Raw genomic sequence first — 22,619 nt, 5'->3', positions numbered from 1 at the left:
CCTCCCCACCCCCCACTTACCAAGCGCATGTTAGCGCAGGTGAAAAGGGGATAGGGTGCAAACCAATGTGTTGAAGAAAGAGCTGGAGAAGGTAGGAAACAATACGCAGATCGATTATTACTGTCCTTCATTGGCAAAGTTCCTTGGCAAGGGAATTCCACTTCAGCTGCAGTTATGTCTTGTTAGCAAAAGTGTTTGGTGGAAACTCATTCAATACACAACTTAAGGAACACGATTTCTCAAATTTGCAAATTTACAAGTGTGATGTAGGATTTTATTATGTCAGTTGCAAGTAAAGGGAGCAAGGGAGCCATTGGGTGAAATACTGTTTCAACCGCAGGCGCAGGGCTTCTAAGCCAAAGCGGAGTCTGGCCGTTTAAGTAAAAACTAAGTGTCAGAACAGTCCTTTGATTTAGTTATTTTAATTGAGACATTTGTTTCCACGCACCTCTAGATTCCTTCCCAGTGTGACTAGTTGAAATAGACGGCATGGGCAGGTATGGTCCACACTCTGTGGTTATATAATTGAGAAACCCATTTAAGTTTGAGGAACACTCTCTATAGCCTGGATCCCCAATGCTTGCTTTTGAAATCCCAACCTTAACATTTGGTACGTTTAATCTTGAACACAGTACTTCACTTCAGTAAGCCTCAGCTTCTGCATTCAGGCAGTGGGAATAGTTAGCTGTACCCAAGGCTCAGAGGGTTGGGGACATTAAAGTAAGTATGCACACAAAGGGATTAGCACTCCATCTAGCATGTGGGGGCTGGGGAAAGGGGGGCTTCTAGGAAAAAAATGCTCCACGAAGGAAGTCTTTATAAGACCGTCCATGAAGTCTTAAAGGAAGAGGCCATCAAAGGAGAGTGGCGAGGTGAAGTGCGTTGCCACTACGGTTATCTGTGAGTCACTCACCCAAGTTGCCGTAGGGAGGGACAGGAAACAAGCTAGTCTGGTTATTTTTTAAAGGAAAAGTGCTGTTCAGAAGTGAACTGAAAATATCACCTTTGTGCAGAAGAGATTCCAGAGGATGATGAGACAGCCCAAGGAGGGACATCTTCCTGTAGCTAACACCACTGTTTCGGTGGGAGCCTCGATGAACAAGCTGTGTGTGAGCATCTGAGGGCCAAGCTCTGAAACATCTTCAGTTACTCTTGCAAACCTCCAGGATTTGGATGAGAGCCGGCCAGAGCTTCTTTTTCCTACTGTCCTGTCCTTTTGTCGGCCTGATAGTGGTTCTCATTACTCTGGAACCCATTTTAGTGAATACTTTGTATTTCTAGTGTTTTAGCCAAATGTTGCTGAACTTGCTTAGTCAACCTCCTCATTCTCCTATCCATCTTGTTATTCATACTGTAGCCAGTTGTTTACTTTGGTGTTTATGTGTTTGTGTGTGTATATGTGTTTTGTGGTTAATAGTTCATTAAATTTTCTGGCTTTTTTCCTCTTTTCTGTGCCCACTTCTATTTTTCCTATGGTATGTTTTCCTTCCGGGCTCTCTTTTTTTTTTCCTTCCTGAAACATGTAAGTTCTCGAGCACGCCTACCTAGATAGTTGTTTTAGTGACCTCTTCCTGGATGATAAGGTTGCCTGCACCTTGTACATCTGAAAAATGCTCAAATAAGACCCTCAATTCTCTTCTGATAGTTAAGCAAAAAATAAAATTTCAGGGTAATGGTTGGGTTTGATGAGTACTTTAAGATATTATTCCATTAATTTCCAATGACTATTATTGGGCATATGTTGTTCTTTGTAAGAAATCTTTTTCTATATTCTTCAGTTTCTCTCTAATATGCCTAAGTGTGGATTTATATTTATTTATCATATTCAAAACTGAGTGCACATTCAATATATGTATCCATAAGTCTTCAATTCTTGAAAGCTCTTAGCTAACAACATATTAAATATTATTTCCCTGCAAGTCACTCCATTTACTTCTCTTGGAACTTGTATTATTGGCTGTTGGGGCCTCTCGATCCTCTGTGTCTCTGTGTCCTAACTAGTCCTTTATGTGTTTACTTTAAATCCCTTTTCTTTTTATTTATTTATTTTTTTACTTTTTTAAAGATTTTTAAAGTTTATTTATCTTTAGAGGGGAAGGAGAGAGGGAGAGAAACATCAATGTATGGTCGCCTTTCGTGCGTCCCCTGCTGGAAAATGACCTACAGGGAACCTGCCTGCAACCCAGGCATGTGCCCTGACTGGGAATCAAACCACAATCCTCTGGTTCTCAGGTCTGTGCTCAATCCACTGAGCTACACCAGCCAGGGCTTAAATCCCTTTTGTTTTCATTGTCATGTTCCAAGTGAATTTTTCAGGACTGCCTTCAAATTTACCGGTTCTTTTCTCACCTATATCAGTCTGTTTCACCTGTTTTATTTCTTTAAAGAAATAGTTCATATGTTTGATTTCTAAGATTTTTTATTTTTTCACTTTTTTAATCACTCATTCATATTTTCATATCTTTTTATTGAAAATGTTAATATAAATTTTGTTTTTTTTTAAATTTCTGGATATTCCACTATACCTCTTTCAAAACTTAGTTCAGGCTGTCCCGTAAAATTTTCATTTGGAATAAATTCCTGTTTTAGATGCTGATTATATTTATGTGTTTAGCTGTTGCTTTAGTTATGGATTTTCATTTAGAAGCTCATGTTTAGTAGGATGGTTTAAATTCCACTCTCTTTTTCGTTTCCTTTGACTTCTCACTGTTTGTTCACACTTGGGTCCTTGCTGAATTTCCTAATAAAGCACATGAGTATAGTTGTCCAGGTGTAGAGTTAGTTCAAGGTTCTTCTTGGGTCTGTTCTACCTTCCAAGCCTAAACACTACATTTTGAGAGCAGTTCTGCTTTCTACATAGTGTTAGCATTTGAATGGACCTACCTTGGCCACTTTCCAGAAGGCTGGCTCTTTCAGAGGTCAAAGCAACCGTGACATGGGACCAAAATTATGCCAACCCAATGTTTTATAAGGCGTTTTATTTTACTGATTTTTGAGAGAGAAGAGGAGAGGGGGAATGGGGGTGGCAGGGAGAGAGAGAGAGAGAGAGAGAGAGAGAGAGAGAGAGAGAGAGAGGCTGCTGTTATTCAAAAGAATTGCTTATTACAGGTGAGCCTGACATTTTTCATTAGACCTTGTGAAAGTTGGCCATTTGAGTGGCTTTCAGTAAATATCCCAAGGATACTCAACAATACCCAATAAGGTATTTTGGGCCTATTAATTAATCATGGTGAATCTTTGAAGCTTTCCAGCAGCAGGTACATTCTGAAATAACAATCTAAGGTTCAATAATTGTGGTGAAAGACTAAGTCAGGGCCAATCACAAGTCAAACATGCCGGAGTCAGGCTGCTTCAGGAGGAAGCCTGGGAGGACCATTCTGGATATTTGGTTCTCTCTTCAGTGTTTCAGCAAAAGCATCGGCCTCTCAACGGTGTCTTTGCTCTTCATCCCACATACAGCATCGTCATGTTCCTGTGTCGTCATGTTTATCTCTCACTTTCCTTACGGTTCTGCCCCAGGAGTTACGCTTACAGAAGTACTCTCCTGTCTTAGTAACATTTTATGATCATATTTTTAAAAATACTTGATCATTTAATCCACGTGATAATATTCAGTGTATAATGTGAAGTGGGGCCTGATTTATTTCCAAGTAGCTTGCTCCTTGCCCCATTACTATTTATTGAATAATCAACTTCTAAATTCACTTGAAATATCACATTATCAAATATTAAATTCATTTACACGCCAGGAACCTTTCCAGTGTTTCTACTATTTTCATTTATGAATTTGCCACAAAATTTTAATTAAAACTATAGATAGCAACTTTTTAATTTGGAAGTAAACTTCATATTAGTTTTCCTTTTAAATATTTATTGGCTGTTATTGTTCACTTTATTCTAGGTGAATTTTAGAATCATCATTAAGTTGTAGTATTTAAAAGTGATTATTTTGATCGTGGAGTAGTAAATTTATTCATTCATGGAGGAGCTATCTTAATTTTTTATGAGTTCCTCCACAGAAACATATTCGCGTGTATGTTTTTCTTTATCCTTATCATCTTTCTAAAGTATTGTGAGGTTTATGTCAAGAAATATTTATTGGTTGTCAATTATAATAAGAAGCAAGCTACTTGGGGATAAATGTGTATATCTCTATACAAAATAAATCAGATAGATGTTAAATGGATTGTTGCAAATGTTAAAAGATGAACCAAGGCACATCAGAAATTGTTAAGAGTATATTTGAGCAAAAACAGATTTGAATTGGGCTGTGCCAAACCAGAAGTCTTTAGGAGGGATCCACTTATAGGAGCTAGAGAAAGACTTTTATAGAGAAGGTGTGGAAACAAAGCAAGGACATCCTTTGATTGGCTGTAGCTTAGGGGGTTGCCTTCTTTGGGAAAGCCTAGTTGGTTCTTTGTGATTGGTTATCCATAGGTTTTGGTTTCTTGACCTTGGAGCCCTTGCTAGCTTACCATAGCTTTGGGTTTGCTCCAGTCTAATGGCTTCCTGGTTTAATTCACTTGACACAAATAATTAAATAACTACAAATGTTTACAGTGCTTAGGGAGAGCATTATTTATCTGTAGTATTAATAAATTATGTCAGAAAAATGAACCGTCCTCTTGAGGCTGTTCAGATGGGGTGGCATATACGAGCCTTCTGCTAAGTGATCTTCCTGCAGGGGCTTTACAGCAGCGGTCTCTAGAAGGCTCTACCCTGAAAGTGCTATGAAGGAGAGATGATGGCTATTCTCTGTGATGTGCCCATGTAGATGCCAAGAGTTGGCTTACGGGTATTGGCTTGGCTTCCGTCCAAATAAATGGCACAGTCTCACATTTGACTCTGTTTTATGTGTTGGTAAATAGTAGGTGGTAGAGAGAGGAAAAGCCCTAAATTGTAGTGCCTACTAATTTCTGCAGTGTAAAATATATTCTTCTATGGCTGATTTCAAGCTACGAATGCGAAGTCAGCTAACTTGCAAGATTCCTTAAAATTTAACCATTGAAATTCAAGCCAGCTCTGGGGCACCATTGCACCCCTCTTATTATCCTTATTATCCTTATTATCCCACCCCCCAGCACCGCTGCCATCCTCTGGTCTCTGGTCTAACTCACTTCCTCCCAGGCCATTCCCCATCCTTCCTCAATCTGGCCTATGTCCTCAAGCTCTTTGGAAACTCTCTTGCTATGCACATGCAATATCATAAACTAATAGCTGCTTTCTCGAGGAGGAACATTTTGAGTGGGAATAACATTCGTTTAGGAGTTAAAAGAACCCAAAACTTAATATTATTTCTTTTTCTTTTCTTCTTGCTATAAGAGTCTGGCATACCTTGAGGCAACGAAGATGCTGCCAACTGGCCAGGGAAAAGGGCCAGAAAGTCCAGACAGTCACAGAAATTAATATTTAAAAGTCTGACAAACCGTGGCTTAGTCAATGGATACAGTTCATCTGAGGCCCATCAATCCATTAACAGCATCGAATCATTTCTAACCAGTGTCTGTTCACTGGTCAGAACATGCGGGAACTCTGCGGAGGGTAGTCTGCTTTTTCTTTATACAGGGAGGAGAGGGGAAGAGAACATGAGAAACTATCACCTGTCCCCACAAAGGCCACTCGATTCTGTCACCCAGGGAAATGTGGGGTGATCTGTAGGCATCAGAATACCGCTGGGCCACTCTGTGTGAGCGTGCTGGGGAGAGGTAGTTGAGGGAGGAATGACGTTCCAGGGCACAGGTGCAGCCACAGAGCTCCGCGTAATGATGGTGAGAGAACTATTTGGACAGTGAAGCTGAAGGCACTCAGGCAAGAACCATCAGGCTCGCTCATCCCTACTCCCTTCCGTCTTCCTTCTGCTGACTTTGGTACTGAGATAGTAAAAGTGCAGTATGGCCATGGTGCCACAAGGGATGGTCTCGATTTTTGGATCAATGAAAGGTAGATGTTATATCTACGATTCTCTTTGGATTTGGGGCCACTTTATCGGTGATGAGAACAGTCTTCCTAGGGAGATTCTCTGCCCACTTCTCTGAAGCTGTTCCATTAGCCTCCAGGCTGAATCCGAGCCAGTAAGGATGAAAACTTGAAGTTCTTGCTCCTTACGCCCTCTTAACTTGCATGGTGTAGATCAAATGGAGCCCTCGACGGCTAGACTTTCATATTTTAGACAATAGAACCTGTTTATAGTGATGCCATAGTCAACATTAACAAAGTTGTTTATGTATTTTTGATCCTGATCCTTCCGGGAGGTAGGTTACTTCTTACGGATGTAACTGAAGATATTTGTCCTCTTGCTCAAAGAGAGAAAATGGGATGGAGTAGGGTAACTCAGATACCTGCCCCACCTCAAGCCATGTAGTTATTTATCTGGAGAGGCAACAAAGAACAGTGTTGGATCTTAGCAGGACTCTGGAAAAATCAGAAAACTCCTGTCAAAACAGTCCACCCTGCTGAGTTGACAAGGACCTGCTGTTTGTGATGCTTCTCTTACTGATGTTGGAGCACAGGACGGGGTTGAAGTTGTTAGGTTCTATTCTTGGACAGGGTACAGAAATGATGCTCCGCCCCAAATGCATTTCAGTCATGGACACTAACCAATGTAGCATTGGACTGTGCTTACAAGGATGAAAATATAGCCAGGAGTTCACACACACTTGAGGAAATTCACCTAAATAATGGAAGCATAGGACTTCTCTCAAGAAATTGAGTTAATATGTAGTAAAAGACCCCCCCAAAACCACAAAGAAATGAATATAATTATTATATTCATAGAACAAAAGCTAATGAAACAAAGGCAAAGTTTTTGAAGGTTAGATACATTAAAAGAAAACCCTCAATTGATGGGTTGACTAGCAATAAATACCAAACTGACTGAGTAGAAGGAAGGAGAAGAAGGAAACATTATGAGGAGAACCTGTATGATTAAGACCACCAAATCTTAGCCCATTAAGGTAATACATTCTTTGCAGTAGATAGCAATGAAAGCCTTATTGCCAATAAAATTGTCAATATAGAGAGACAGAAGTACGTTTAATGGAAATATTTGCTTTATCGCTATGTTGCTGCCTCAGTTTCCATTACCTAGTTTAATTGGAACAATTGCTATACCTAATAGATGATTGAAATGTTTGCTTATGAGTGTTTTATATTAAAATATACATAACTTTTAATATATTTTAATATAAAACACTCATAAGCAAACATTTCAATCATCTACTGTAGCATAGATGGTAGGTAGAAAATAGAAAGAGGGAGGGTACGAACAGTATAGGAAATGTAGAGGCCAAAGAACTTATAAGTATGACCCATGGGCATGAACTAAAGGGGGGAATGTGGGTGGGAGAGGATATGCAGGGTGGAGGGGAGTGAAGGGGGGAAATGGGGCAACTGTAATAGCATAATCGATAAAATATATTATAAATATATATATATATATATATATATATATATATATACTAAAAGTTTATGTAAAGCAAAGGGATTCTTACCTAGTTGGAATCTGTGACTGATGCAGTATTTGCAAATTTTTGAATCAACCCTGAAGTCATGTGTTTTAAACCATTACTCTTATAAACAGCTGAATTCTTTTTTTCTAAACGTCTTTAGGGTTTGGAAACATCTCACCTCGCACAGAAGGGGGCAAAATATTCTGTATCATCTATGCCTTACTGGGAATCCCCCTCTTTGGCTTTCTGTTGGCTGGAGTCGGAGATCAACTAGGGACCATATTTGGAAAAGGGATCGCCAAAGTGGAAGATACGTTTATTGTAAGTATGGGAGCCTTTGGATTCCTTATAGTTATTGTTTAATCGCTTAAAATATTACACTCTGTTAGCTTCTAAATGTACAGTTAGACTTTCATTGTTGGATTTTCTGTAGCAATTTCTAGGTATTCTTATTAGCACTATGTAGTTATTTTTATACTTACCTGAGTGAATAAATGAATTCATGAGAACACCCCTAAAGTATGACTAAAAGGTAGGAATCTGACAGTCACAAGTTCAAATTTTTCAGCTATATTGTCTCCTACCTCTCTTCTCCATTTTGTCATTTATTTAATGTGAATAATGATACTGACGATGAGGTATTACTGTAAGAGTCAGATATAATATAGGTTAAAGCTTAACATAGCTAGTAAAGACTGACAGCATCTTGTTATTTAAATGTTACTTTGGGCCCTGGCTGGTATAGATCCATGCATTGAGCTTGGGCCTGCAAACCAGAGGATCATGGTTCAATTCCCAGTCAGGGCACTTGCCTGAGTTGCAGGTCAGTTCCCAGCAAGGGATGCATGAGAGGCAACCATACATCGATATTTCTCTCCCTCTCTCCTTCCCTTCCCCTCTAAAGATAAATAAATAAAATTTAGAAAAATAAGCTACTTTGGTACCCTTGGTCCTTGCTGGTATCATTGTAAACTTAAATAGCTCATCCGTGAAGGAGAGAAAAATATATAGCAAACACAATGCAGGTGATTATACAACTTAATTCAGTAATGTCATTGATAGAAATTTATCTAAGGGATGTAATTCAGTAGAACCTACAGTAATGCACATGGAGATGTTCATGGTCATGGATTCAATAGAAAAAATAAATAAAATAAAAATGCTTCAATTAGAATTTGGAGTAAAAAATGGTAATAGTATCCACATGATTATAAACTTCTATTCTTGAAAATAATTGGGGATCCAGGAAATGCCTATGTTAGAAATGGGGTTACAAATGATTACTACTGTTATCACTATTACAAATACATTTTATTGGTTATTCAATAATATTTTATATTTTCACAAAGTTTTTAACAAAGTATTTTACATTTAACTCTATGGATGAAATACTATTGAGTATTGTTTTTCCGTTTAAACTATAGTTCCAGTTTTTAGCATTAGTTATGTTTTATATTTAAGTTCAAAGTGCACTCTCAAATATTTAGAATGGAGTAGGTATAGTTATTCCAAAACAGAAGTTTAATTCTTTTTATGGTGTCATACTTTTCTTATATTGACGTTAAAAATATTTTGTATTCATATTCATTGGGAAGTGGGGTCAGGGGCATAGACTCGGTAGTGCCAAATTGTTCACTTATTCAACCGAGTTTTAGGTGCCTGCGGGATGCTGGGTAATATTTTCCATGCTCCTCTGCGTCACCGTATGAAGCAAATCCCGTGCCAGCATGCCATTAATATTAGTGAATACCGTCCAGCAGGCATGACTCAGCACTTAGTATTAAAGGCTTCTGAGAACTTTACAAATGAGATTCGTTTTACTCCCGGATATGTGATATGGATGGCAGGCTAGGAAAACTTTTATTTCCACTCTCCACTCTGTGGTTTCATAGATCTTTATTTCTAGAAAATGTGCATCCTCCCAAGCTCAGTAATTCTTCTTCGGCGTGGAGCTGTGACCTATAGTTTTCCCAGTAGGTGGGGCAGATTTAGAGATGAAAAATGTACGGTGATTAATCTCAATGGGAGATCGGGAGGTAAACCGCATTCATGACGAACTTGATTCAATGTCGCACGGTGGAGGTTCCTGATAAGAAAGAGAAAGAGGTGAAAAAAGGCGGGCAATCTGATGACAGCGGCAGCTGAGGGCTGTTGGAGACTTACTCTCCCTCCGGTATTGTTGTTGCCATGTTGAGTTTTACAGTTGAAGGCTCAGGGCAGAGAGACAGTGCCTGTGGGTCACATGGGAATCAGCTGTGAGCTTTAAGTCTGTTACTATTACACTTTGATCCGTTGCGTAATGATTGGGAAATGTGACAGGAGTGAGGGGGAGTAACTTTGCCAATTATCAGTAGTCAATATTTAATGAATGATTCAGCTTTTTTCTGTTTTTCATGTTATATCTAGATTGTGTTTGCCCAGCAATTCATTGTATGCCTGTAGACTAGAAATCTTTGAAGACTAGTTCAGGGAAACAAAAGAATGATGTGTATCTAGAATTGTATTCTCAGAGCCGATGTAATTTTACTTTTGAGGGTATTTTACTTGTGTGAAAGCCCATGTAAGAGAAAAGCGACATCGTTATTAGCATTGAGTGTTTTGAGCTATTTATGTTATACCCAATTTTGTCTTTACCTATAAAGACAATAAAAAATCACGAAAATGAAGAAAACAACCTTTTCACTTGCTAATTTGCTGACAACAGGGCATATAGGTTAGCTTTGTGCATGCACCAATACTCCATTAATCTCCGTCAATTCCTCCTCCCTTTTCTATCTCTGTCCCTTCTCTAGAAGTGGAACGTTACTCAGACCAAGATTCGCATCATCTCAACAATCATCTTTATCCTGTTCGGCTGTGTGCTCTTCGTTGCTCTGCCCGCAATCATATTCAAGCACATAGAAGGCTGGAGTGCCCTGGATGCCATTTATTTTGTGGTTATCACTTTAACGACCATTGGATTTGGTGACTACGTTGCAGGTAAGGTTTTCCTGGCACCAACCCTGCTGTCCTAACCCTTGGCCCTTAGACTTCACTGGGGTTTGCCGTGCAACCAAGTGACTGTATTCGTTTCCTAAGGTTGCCAGAACCAAGTACCACACACTGGGTGGCTTTAAACAAAAGAAATCCATTCTCTCATGGAAGTTCAAAATCAAGGTGCCAGCAGTAACGTGACCCCTCTGAGACTCAGGCAGAATCCTTCCCAGCCTCTGTCCAACCCCTGGTTCGAGGCCTTCGGTCCTCACGGATCCTTGGCTTCCAGCCGCATCACTCCCATCTCCGCTTCCATCATCACGTGACTTTGCCGCAGCCCGCTGCAGCAGGCGTCGTCACGAGGTGAGGCGAAGGACTAAAAAAAAATGGAGAGGACCATAGCTCTGCTGGCATATGGCGAATTTATTCAAGCAACAGCTGTCTTAAATACAAACTGTTAATGCCTAAAGCAAGACTGCAGGGAACTAGAAACAATGTTGTTTTTCAAAGTTCGAGCACTCCCTTAAGCTATCAAAAGGGCAAGAAGTTCTCATAATCATCTGGGAACATGACACCTGCGCCAGGGTCTTGTTGTGTCTTTCAAGGCTGGGAACTAGAAGGTTAGGAAAGTATCAAGGTACCCGCCGACTCCAGGGACCAGAAACCAAGTCCCTCCACCATTTTCACAGTGGGGGACTTTGTCCTTGGTCCCCTGCGGCCTGGTGGGCCCCCACATGACTTTCTTCCTGTGTCCACGTTTCCCTCTTCTTATAAGAATGGTACTCATATTTTAAAAAAAGGAATACCAGCCAACAGGATTAAAAGCCCGCTCTCGTCCAGTCTGAGTTCATCATAACTAACACATCTATAAGGACGTTATTTTCAAATTAAGTCACATTCCAGAGTCATGGGGGCTCAGACTTCAACAGATGTTTTTGGAAGACGCAGTTAAATCTGTAATAGTGACAGAGCCAAAAAAAAGTCAGTTTATGGCAGTGGAGGTAAGCAGATGGGTGCAGTTCAACATTTGTCGTTTATTCTATGAAAGAAATTTGGTGGCTGCTTGTTCAGAATTTTATATTCCCAGCTTATTTTCAGAAACCTAACATCAGCCGCTTAGTTTTTTAAGCACTACAAGAATTTCAGTTTAACTTATCTTTGCTCTTTTTTCTTAAGCCTGTTTAAGTCTCAGTTTAAAAAAAAATGTACACTTTAGAAGATGTTGTTAGCTACTAAAAACTTCTTTTCTCTAAGATATTTATTTTTTTAAATTTTCAATTCTCACCCGCTATAGATGATATTTTTGGCTTTAGCTAACGTGTCCACATTCTTTATCTATTTTTAAATTTTTTTTCTCATCTATATATGTTATTTCAACTGCTATTTGCTTTATTGTTATAGTTCTCAGGACTTAACATTTCTATCGTTTCAACTCTCTTTTCCCCCAGTTATATTATTTAACTATTACCGTTCTAACTTCAGTTTTAAATAGATTATAATTGTGTCAAAGGTAATGTAATAATGTACTAACATGGATCATTTTGACCACCTCCTGAAAAACTAAGCCATTCTTTAAAAAAGTTACTTTGGAGTATTAGCAAAACATGCCAAATATTATAGTAGGAATGTGCCATTACATTTTCCAGAGTCAACTCACCAGGTGACTTTAGTTTTAGGAGAGTTTTATCCTTTCTGATTATTTACAGTTGCTTCTTGACCCAAACTTCTTACTTAAATATTTTCAGGAAGAGAATATGTTTTGTAGTTCTATGAAATCTCAGAGACAGCTGACAGTGCGCGTGTTCTTATTGATTGGTTAGTAAGCATGAGTTGGCAAGGCCTTCCTTTCTGGGGAATGTATAATATCCTTGAAGGTGAGTATGTTTTCCTGAGTGGAACTTTGCTTTGACTGAAAATGCTCTGTGCACCTCTGTGTGCCGGCTGGAGGGCCTGGGGCAGGGGGCACATGTTCTGCTGGAGATCTTTCAGTTTTCTAACTAGCAGAATGTAGACAGAAGAGTCTCAGACATTTGCATGTCCATGTAATAGCTTCTGTCCTGAAACACCTGTTTTTCTACTTCTCATCCAAGCTGTAGAATTGGCTTGAGTAGAAGTGGAAAGTGTATTAATATAGGAGAAAGTGAGACACGGTGCATATGAGAAAACTTATACTTGTGGTATGTTAATCTTAGCCTCTTGTACCATTTTATAAGTATAATTAACAACGTTTCATAAAAATAGAATATACAGATATTAGGTGATATATCTTCTATTTTTAGGCCAATATCATTGTATTGCTTGTAACATGTTTTTAATTTTTAATTTTATTTTTATAATAGTGCATTATTTTATTTATTTTTCAGGTTTATTAAGATATAATTGATAAATAAAATTGTAAGGTATTCAAAGTGTACATTGTGGGATTTCATACCATTTAGTTAATTAACACATCCATCACCTCATATATATATCTCCCCTCTTTGTTTTTTTTTTGTGAGAACCTTGAAGTTCTATTCTCTCAGCAAATTCCAATGATATAATACAATGTATTTGTTATTTTCAACAATTGGCAGATGGTATCAGTCCAGAGGCCCACATGGTCTGAGACTAAAAAAAAACACCCAAATTATAAAAATAACTAATGTGGGTTGAGTCCTAAAATAATGTCGTACATTTGTGACCACAGTATAAACTGGCCTGGAAAAAAAGGGACAAATATTTTTACTTCATGGTTTTGTAGAAGATGGAAAAACAATTTTTTTTAAAAGTTACCTTAAGAGCTCAGCACTCTGAAACTGGCTAGATAATGTGGGTTTCATTAGTACCCAGTCTGCACTGTCCACAGAGAGATGTTCAATGAAAACATGTGTCTCGGTGACCTGCAATTTAGAGTCGGGGCAGAGTATGGTGGGGGCACGGTAACAAAGTGATATTTGCGTGGTGTTGAGTTTAGTGTGACACACGTCTTTTTTATTACTAGGGTTTTAGTTTTCGCAGACCTCTTTGAATTCATTACTTTAATTTTACAGCAGAAAGAATGGAAAATGGTAGAAATACACTTGGCTAATAATTAGCAAAGTCATTGGCTATGATGGAGGTGACACATGGCTGAGAAATAGTAATGAGAGAAGAGGCAGATCGACGTTAGTTTGGTTGACTTATCTCTAGCTCCCTCACTCATGTATTTTGTAGCTATTTTGGTCTTTGTGAGACTGTAGAGCCCTGTTCCTGGTATTGCTGTTTTCCCAGGGAGGCCTGTTCTCAAGGCGCATTTTGGCAGAAGAACATGGATGAGGGAGCAGGTGTCTGGGGAAGGCTGGGTAGGAAATGTGTGCCCTTTGCAGAAGTCTTAGAAAAAGCAAAAATTAGGAGTACTTTTTTAAAGATCTTGGGAAAGAATTGCCTTATATAGCTCATCCTAAAAATAGTCTTTGCTTCTGGGTGCTTTGTGACTGTAATGTAAAATTACCCATTGAGTTAAGGCAAGTACCACACCTGGTAAATACAGATTGTTTGCTTTTTTAGAACCTTCTCTCTTGCTAGTAGTTGCCCCTACTGCTAATGTTTTCTCTTCACTGTGATATTTTTGCTGGGGAAAAACAAGAGGCCTTGCTGTGGCTTACACCTACTCATCTTTCTATTGGCCTGTAAATACCCACAGAGAGCAAAGCGGCAACCTCTCGTAATGCACGCTCACTGGCTGGTGCCCTGCTCAAGCCTGCACACCCACTCCGGCAAGGATTAGGGTTAGATCACACTGGTGCATGGAACTTCTTGGAAGACACATTCAAGAACTGCAGTCTTCAAACTGCAGTGTTATTAAAGGAAAAGAAGTACACTCTGGAAAGTGATGTATAAATGTTTAGGATACAGGTCATAACCTTGGTGTGACTATCAGGAACATCTCCTAAGCGGCAGGTGAAAATGTGGTGTTTTAGACCAGAACTCTGAGACAGAGGGCTCGTCCTCCAGAAGGAGCAAGAAAGTCCACGCAGCCAGACTGTCTCCCGTGGGGAGGAAACAAGACAATCCCTATTTCTACGTGTTCTTCAACCTCGTTCCTTACATGTCACAACATACATGGTGTAAATGAGCACGCAATAGATTTCTAATGTATAAATAAATATATTTAAATTTGCATGAGTGAAACCTTTTCCTTGTTGGTGATAATGAATCAGAAACATTTAGAGACCGCTAGTCGGGACACAAGGACCTAGCATTTGGGACTCTGTGTAGGTGACCGAACAGAGGAACCCAATGTTTAGTGATTCTTCTGTAGGATGAGCTCCCCTGATGAATTTTAATTTTATATTTACGTGTGTGCAAGGGATGAGTTGTAGTGGCTGCTTGGCTACCTTAGTGGTTGGTGTCGGCTCTGTCGCGCTGGCCCAGTGTTCCAGAGTTCAGTGTTCCGGGGCCACAAAGGATGTGGGGGCCCCGGGACCTCTCCAGGGCTTTTATTTTACACGCGAATACACATAACCCTACTGTTGAGAGTACTGCACGCAGTGTTTCCCTTCCTAAAAGGGGAGAAGGCAGTACATTATTTAGCAAAGCGTCACATACTTGATTTGAGCAGCCAGTGCTTAGAATATAGAGACAAATTTATAGAGGCCAGTTAAAGTTAATGGCAAAATTGTATTTAAGAATTAAGTGTTGATTTACCATGTTCTGCTCTTTAACTTTTGTCATTTTTTCATTTGATGAGAGGTCTGGGGTTAATAAGTTACTAAATTATGATTACTTTAAAGACTGAGGGCTAGTTATATGGAAAAATTGAATTCTACTTATTCAGGCTTGCTTGTACAACTAATCTCCTAAATCTGTGATTTAAAAAAAATAGTTGGTGAATCCTCAAAATGGGAGAAAAGGCAAGTTAATTACCTAACTTAACACAATTTAAAATATTTTCAAAGCTAGTGTCTCCTTTAATATATCCTGTGAGGTTTATAATAGATGGATTTCTACAAATTGCTTAGACGCTGCCCAATGAAATGCTTAGAAATACTTTTCATAAACCAGATTAGTTCATGAGAGATAATAAGAACGAGTGAAAGCCAGATACAAACATATAGTTTTGCAAAGCAATGAATTCTTATTACCTACTTTACTAATAAGAAACAAAAGTTTTAGCCAAAAATTTAAATGTTCCAAGAAATCTTCATGGTTGATATTATGCAAACACATTTTCCATCTGAACATAAATGGATTTAGTTCTCCATATATATCTTCTTGGAATTTTGATCAATGAGACTTAGTATATTTAGTTGAAGAATGAATTGTTTTCACCTCACATGTGTTATTGAATGCTTACTGAGTAAATCAGGCTTTATGTTTAGTGCCTTATGCTCTTCTATATAGAAACTATAACTGGGCTTCTTCCCAGGTTAGATTCTTCTTCTGGTGCATTTATCTTTACTAAATTTTTACAAATTTTCGAAGTTGTCGAGCCAATCAGCATCACATTTTTTGACTTGGAAAAATATATTTGTATATCTCATATTAAGAATTGAGTTTTCTGCCCTGGCTGGTGTAGCTCAGTGGATTGAGCACGGGACTGTGAAGCAAAGGGTCACTGGTTCGATTCCCAGTCAGGGCCCATGCCTGGGTTGCAGGCCAGGTTCCCCAGTGGAGGACACATGAGAGGCAACCACACATTGATATTTCTCTCCTACTCTTTCTCCTGTCCCCTCTTTCTAATAAATAAATGAAAATTTAAAAAAAGAATTGAGTTTTCTTAGAATTATGTTTTCAAAGTCTTTACTGGAAATGCAGTTTTTACTGAGTGCACTATTGCTTTCTCTTATGACTGAAACACGACTCATGGAGTAGAGAGCTCTGAGTTCGCTTAATTAATGAAAGGGGATTTTATCATGAAAACATACAAATCTGTGGAAAAACCACGAAGTTTTTCATTTTGTTTGTTTAAAAGAGTGTGTTCTGGTAGAGACCCTGCAGGAAACAGTTCGTGATGTTACCTAAACCCTTTGCAACTATGTCAGAGTCCAGTTGTTAAAACTGCTTTTATGGAGCTGATCACTGAATGAACATTTGCCAGGAATCCAACAGATACCAAGGAAAGAACCCAATGAGGGGTGGGGTCTACTCAGGATCAGTGGTACTACCATCGCCACCACAATGGCTCAGAAAAATTGCTTTGATTGGAAAGAGAGGGCTGTGTGACTGCTAGGGAGATGGATTACATCATTCATGCATTCACTCATTCGTTCAGAGATTTGGTGAGCACACATTGTATATTCCATACTCTGCTTAGCGCTCAGTGATAATGAATGCCAATTCTTATGGGACAGAAGGTTTGAAATCCAGGAACATTATCTACCACTGCTGGTAGTTACTCTGTGTGTGTACAGAAAATTCTGCAAGGAGTCTGGTACATCACTGACTCAGCTAGGGACTCTCAGAGAACTCACAAGAGAGCTGATGGCTAGCTGCATGATTAATCAAATAGGATTTGACCCAAAAGGCTCAAAAGTCTTAGGCACTGTGAACAAACCAAGAAGTTATGTAACTTCTAGGATTCAGAATGGATACAGAGAAGCATTGTAGACACACTGGGAGAAAAAGAAGAGAAGGAAATCATTGAGTGACTAATCGTTATGGCTTAGGGAGGCTGGCAGTAAATTTTACTATTTGATGAAATAGACTCCAAATTGCTCTATATTGAGACTTAAAGGTAATTTCTAGGGATAACAATTGTGTACATCTCATATACTGTACATTTTTACCCTCATAAAGAATGAGTGAGTGAGGCAATGTATTGATTTTTTTTTTCTTTATGATCGTGAGATGTTCTAAAGGTAGTTTCCCTGATTTTAGACCAAGTACCTAACAGGTAATGGACAGCATCTTCGAAGCTGAAATTGAAATTCTCCAAATACAGATTCAAATGCTAAAGAGGTTTACCTTTTTTGGCCTTGTGTGGTTTTTTTTTGGACTCAATAGCAGGTGAGAAGCCTGGTTTAGTGGGTGAACTATTGTTTAAGACTGAAATCATATTTCCATTTATGAAAAAGAATAGGGAATTTACAACATTGCTGAAAGAGCCCCTTAGTCCTTGAAGCATGGAGAAAACACTTCATTCAGTTAAAATTGCTTTACTATAAAAAAGGAAACATATACTAAAGCAGAACATTTTTCTTTCTCCTTTCATATTAAGGCGGTATTGCTTTGACTAATAAGAATAAGTCAGACAAACCAACAAAATTGAAATCAATATTACAGACCAGTGTGAGAAATTGTCCTCATTTTCTTTAGAGGAAAGTTACTGTATATCTATATTTTATAATACATGTATCACTTTAGAAATTCAGAGGAGGCACATAGAGTTGATAACAGCCCAGAATGGCTAGATGATTCCCATGATAGATCTACTTTAAAAAAAATTATTGAACTCACCCTGGCTGATGTAGCTCAGTGGGTTGAGTGCGGGCCTGTGAACCGAAGGATCACGGTTCAATTCCCAGTCAGGGCACATGCCTGGGGTTGCAGGCCAGTCCCCAACAGGAGACCCATGAGAGGCAACGATACATTGATATTTCTCTCCTTCTCTCCTTCCCTTCCCCTCTAAAGATAAATAAATAAAATATTGTAAAAGATGAGATGCCATTTAAAAAAACTATTGAAGTTATTGGAGTAATATTGGTTAATAAAAGTGCATAGGGTTCAGGTGTACAGTTCTATACCTGTACATCATCTTTATATTGTCTTGTGTCTTCGCCACCCCAGGTCGTGTCTCCTTCCATCGCTCTTTTTATTTATTTTTTCTTTCTAAGTATTCTGTCATTCAGGAGCATCACAGGGAAAGAAAAATAAATTTAAGGGGAGAAGTACATTGTATACTCAGGTTTTTTAGAGAAACATAGGGCCAACTTCTAGAAACCATTGGAATGGTAACAGCAACAAGGTGAGGACGCTTTTAATGAAATACTACTTATCTTAAGACTCACCTGGTTTCTGGGTAAGACCCTGGAAGAGGAGAGGCACACCTTGTTTGATTTTGTGTTTCCAGGACTAGTTGGAAAAACACCTACTTGAAACAGTAGGTGTCTACTATTCAGCATAGGCAAACAAGGCCAGTGGATAAATGATGGGGTTGGAGGTGATGTGGATGACCAGGCCAATGGAAAAAGCCTGGGACATGGAATCAGGCAGGCCTGGGTTTCAAAAATGCCTGAGAAAGACGGCTAGAGAGATATGGCTTACTTCCATGGGCAATGGTCTTGTTAATCATCTTGCCTCAAGGGACATCCTTCCCTAAAAAATTTAGGGAAGCCATCTGGGGAGAGAAAGCATTCCCAAGCAACCCTACCAGCCTGAACCTTTCCTGGGCTACATTTTTTAGTACCTATAGTTTAATCTGCTAGATTAGGTGAGACTCTGGCTGATTTCCTTATTTAAGCACCAGGAAGAAGTCCAAAGAGAAATGGCACTATGTATTTATTTAGTTAGTTTTAAAGTATATTTTATTGATTATGCTATTACAGCTGTCCCAGTGTTTTTCTCCCCCTTATCCCCCTCTGCCCTTCACCCCCCACCATCCAGCATTCCTCCCCACCCTTAGTTTATGTCCATGGGTTGTACATATAAGTTCTTTGGCTTCTCCATTTCCCATACTATTCCTTACCTCCCCCTGTCTATTTTGTGCCTACCTATTATGCTGCTTCTTTTAAAAATATTTATTTATTTATTTATTTTTAGAGAGAGGGAATGGGAAGGAGAAAGAGTGGGAGAGAAACATCAATGTGTGGCTGTCTCTCTTGTGTCCCCCACTGGGGACCTGGTCTGCCACCCAGGCATGTGCCCTGACTGGGAATCGAACCAGCAACCTCTTGCTTCACAGGCACACATGCAATCCACTGAGCTACACCAGCCAGGGCTCTTATTGTGCTTCTTATTCTCTGTACCTTTCCCTCCATTCTCCCCCTCCCCACTGATAACCCTCCATGTGATCTCCATTTCTGTGATTCTGTTCCTGATCTACTTGTTTGCTCATTTTTGTTTGTTTTTTTTTTTAGGTTCAGTTGTTGATAGTTATGAGTTTGTTGTCATTTTGCTGTTCATAGTTGTTGATCTTCTTCTATTTCTTAGATAAGTTTTGATGATGATGAACTCCTTTAACTTGACCTTACCTGGAAAGCACTTTATCTTCCCTTCCATTCTAAATGGTAGTTTTGCTGGGTATAGCAATCTTGGATGTAGGTCCTTGCCTTTCATGACTTTGCATACTTCTTTCCATCCCCTTCTGGCCTATAAAGTTTCTTTTGAGAAATCAGCTCATTGTCTTATTAAAGATAAGGAGAGAATCTTAAAAGCATCAAGAGGAAAGGAGAGAGTTACATACCAAGGATAAGAAATGGCACTATTTAAAAGAGGCTGTTGCATATCATTTGAGAGTCAGGGAGAGACTTATTTTAACTACTTGGAAAAGTTTATAAGATTCCTGAAACCTTTGTCTTTCCACCCATTTTTGCTATTTTTATTGCTTTCCTATCATGATCAGCCAGAAAGCTCTTAAAATGGAGAGGATCTGTGTGCTTATTTTTAGTGGCAACAAAGAAAACAGCAATGAGGTAACCATTCCTGCCAAGTGGGTGAGGATTCCAAGAGTGGACAGTGAGCTGTAGCGTCCAGCAGCCTGTGTCTCGAGGAGAAAAGAAATGATGGAGAGGGAGAGGAGGTCGGGGGGTGGGGGTGGCACATGGGGGGTGAAGCCAGAGCAGAAAAACCACCCCGCGTTCTTAATAAGCAAGGGATCCATGGACAAGTTTCCTGCATGTAGCCAGATTAAATTAATGCTTATAACAGCCAAGACAATGTTTCGATGTTTTCTAATTTAAAAGCAAAACCAATAGCTGTTTTAGCAAGTTATTTTAACATTACAGATTATTTAATTTTGCTTAGATTCTTGGATCAAGTGAATTAAATATGGTGGAAAGTATTTATAAATCTTAGCTATCAAAAAGTGAAGAGGGCTCTGGCTGGTGTGGCTCAGGGGGTTGAACACCAGCCTGAGAATCGAGGGGTCGCTGGTTCGATTCCTGGTCAGGGCACATGCCTGGATCATGGGCCAGGTCCTTAATGCGAGGCACTGGAGAGGCAACCACACATTGATGTTTCTCTCTCTCTTTCTCCCTCCCTTCTCCTCTCTAAAAAATAAATTTTAAAAATCTTTTTTAAAAAGTGAAGAGGATTTGTGAGTTGTTTGGCCACATTCACATATACATTGGTTTTCCCTCGATCTTTTGACTGCTGGTATTTCATCTTAAGAGTGGCAGTTAAGAACAGGAGAACATTGTCCCCTAACCGTGGCTTAGAACCCACTGAAATTTGTGGGGTAGACATTTTACCCTGGTATAAACCTTTTAGTTGATTGAGCTCATTTACTCTTTCCAAACGGTGACATCTTCTTTATAAGAGAAGACATAGAAAGTCATCTTGAGGGTGAACTAACTTCTAAAATCAACGTCTTGGTGAATTTCAGGTTAAATGAGTCACAAGTCTTTGGATGATGATTTTCTGCTTTAGAAGGAGAAAGCACTTGGAAAAATGTCAATTTGGTTTTATGAAAATGGAAATATTTGAAAACTAGGTTTCACTAGTGAGCCTATCATATAACAAGGTTCTGCACACATTTTGTAGTTCCTTCTGTGAATCTGCAGAACCGCAGCCCCCACCGGCCAAGTCTTAACCATCAGGAGATGCATTTAGCCTCCATAATCTTCCCCCAAAATGATATATATATTTTTAAAACACTGCACATGGTGAAAATTTTCACAATATTTTGAAGGCGACATCATTTACTTTGAAACCGTAATCTTAAAACTACTTCTCCCAAATGAAAGCCGAAGTGAACATTATTTGCCTGATAGAAAAAATGGTCTCTTTTTTTACTCTGACCCTTTAGGACTTGAAAATGTCATGGCAGGCAACTCACAGTCTAATTTATATAGAGGAAGGGTCCAGTCAAACTTTTATATTTGATTTTAATGCGTAGTGACTACTTACTAGCTGTTCTCCTGGTTGTATGGCTTGATTTTTTGACAGTTGAGTATACCCTTGGCTCCTGTGAAAACATCCCAGTCTCGGTGCTATCGATCCTGAGATCTTCATCCTCTGCTCTGCCCTGCTAATGTTAGATGGGTATTTAAGGACCTCCCTGGGTATCTGCGCCTGTGTCTGCCTCCAGCAAGCACACCAAACCTACCACGTCCCAGTTTAAATTACCTTGGTCTCTTCTGGCCACTTTTCCTTCCCCTGTGTTTCCTGTTCGGTTGCTGGTACCATCTCCCAAGTGAGGGCCTCTGCTCGTTCTAGAGCCTTCCTTTCAGTTACCACACCGACTCACCAGTCGTTAGTGCCCGACGACTCTGCCCCTAAGATGCTTCTTTTTTTTTTCTGTTCCAGCCCTAACTCAGGCACAATAATTTTTTCACTGGTTCAGAACAGAAGTGTCTAATGGGCTTCTCTGTTGGTCCTTCCTTTCTGTCACTGGGTCTTTCTGTGCATGTAGTCAAACGAGTATAAGACCTACCTGTCTATCCACTTTTACCGACTCCCCATCGCTACGGGAGCTGCTCCTTAGAGCCTCACACAACTCACTTTTTCTGTTCTTCTCTTCTACCCCTCTCCTCTGCCCTCTGGCACTCGTCCACATATAGCTTTAGCTACTATAAAAAACCTTTGACTATACCACACATTTCCATGTACACTTTTTCTCTTTTGATCCTCATCACTTAAGGCTCATTTTTCTGTCTTCACATTCTCCCCCTTTTGGAAGTGTTGTAAAAATTCTTTCCTCTGTGTCCTCTCCTAGACAATTTCACTCTCCTTCACTGTCCCTCGGTATACCCATTATGGTTCATTGTCTGTGTGGGCCTTTCTCGGGCTAAATTATGAATTTCTCAAGAGAAAGACTTGTTTCCATCCCTTGTAAAAAAAAAAGGTCCTGTTCAGTGTTTGGGATTTAATCATTGGCCTATCAGTATGTGCAGAAGCAGGGATTTACGGCAATGTGTTCCCATCCTCATGGGTGCAGTTACTGTACCTATGGAGAAGTAAAGATTAGAATAAAGCAAAAACGGTTCCTTTGCCAATGTTTTTCTTGAGAGCTAGGGGTTTAAATTTATGGCAGACATGGGAATTTCTCTGAAAAGTCAGGGAATAGTGAATGGCAGTATC

At 39.4% G+C, this 22,619-nt stretch overlaps 1 protein-coding gene across 4 annotated transcripts in view; it reads left to right on the top strand.

The window, feature by feature from the left end:
- Positions 1–22,619, top strand: part of KCNK2 (potassium two pore domain channel subfamily K member 2) — a 92,386-nt gene that overhangs the window by 34,750 nt on the left and 35,017 nt on the right. For all 4 annotated transcript variants that reach the window (XM_037035149.1, XM_037035150.1, XM_037035148.1 and 1 more), the window contains exons 4-5: positions 7,609–7,769; positions 10,241–10,427. In XM_037035149.1, the coding sequence (XP_036891044.1) occupies positions 7,609–7,769; positions 10,241–10,427 (348 nt within the window). The remainder of the gene's footprint in view (positions 1–7,608; positions 7,770–10,240; positions 10,428–22,619) is intronic.

This window comes from Sturnira hondurensis, unplaced genomic scaffold (assembly GCF_014824575.4).
Source record: "Sturnira hondurensis isolate 20B ecotype Veracruz unplaced genomic scaffold, ASM1482457v3 Scaffold0022215, whole genome shotgun sequence".
In the NCBI taxonomy this organism is placed as follows: domain Eukaryota; kingdom Metazoa; phylum Chordata; class Mammalia; order Chiroptera; family Phyllostomidae; genus Sturnira; species Sturnira hondurensis.
Note: the sequence above shows the minus strand (reverse complement) of the source record. Positions and strands in the feature narration are given on the sequence as shown.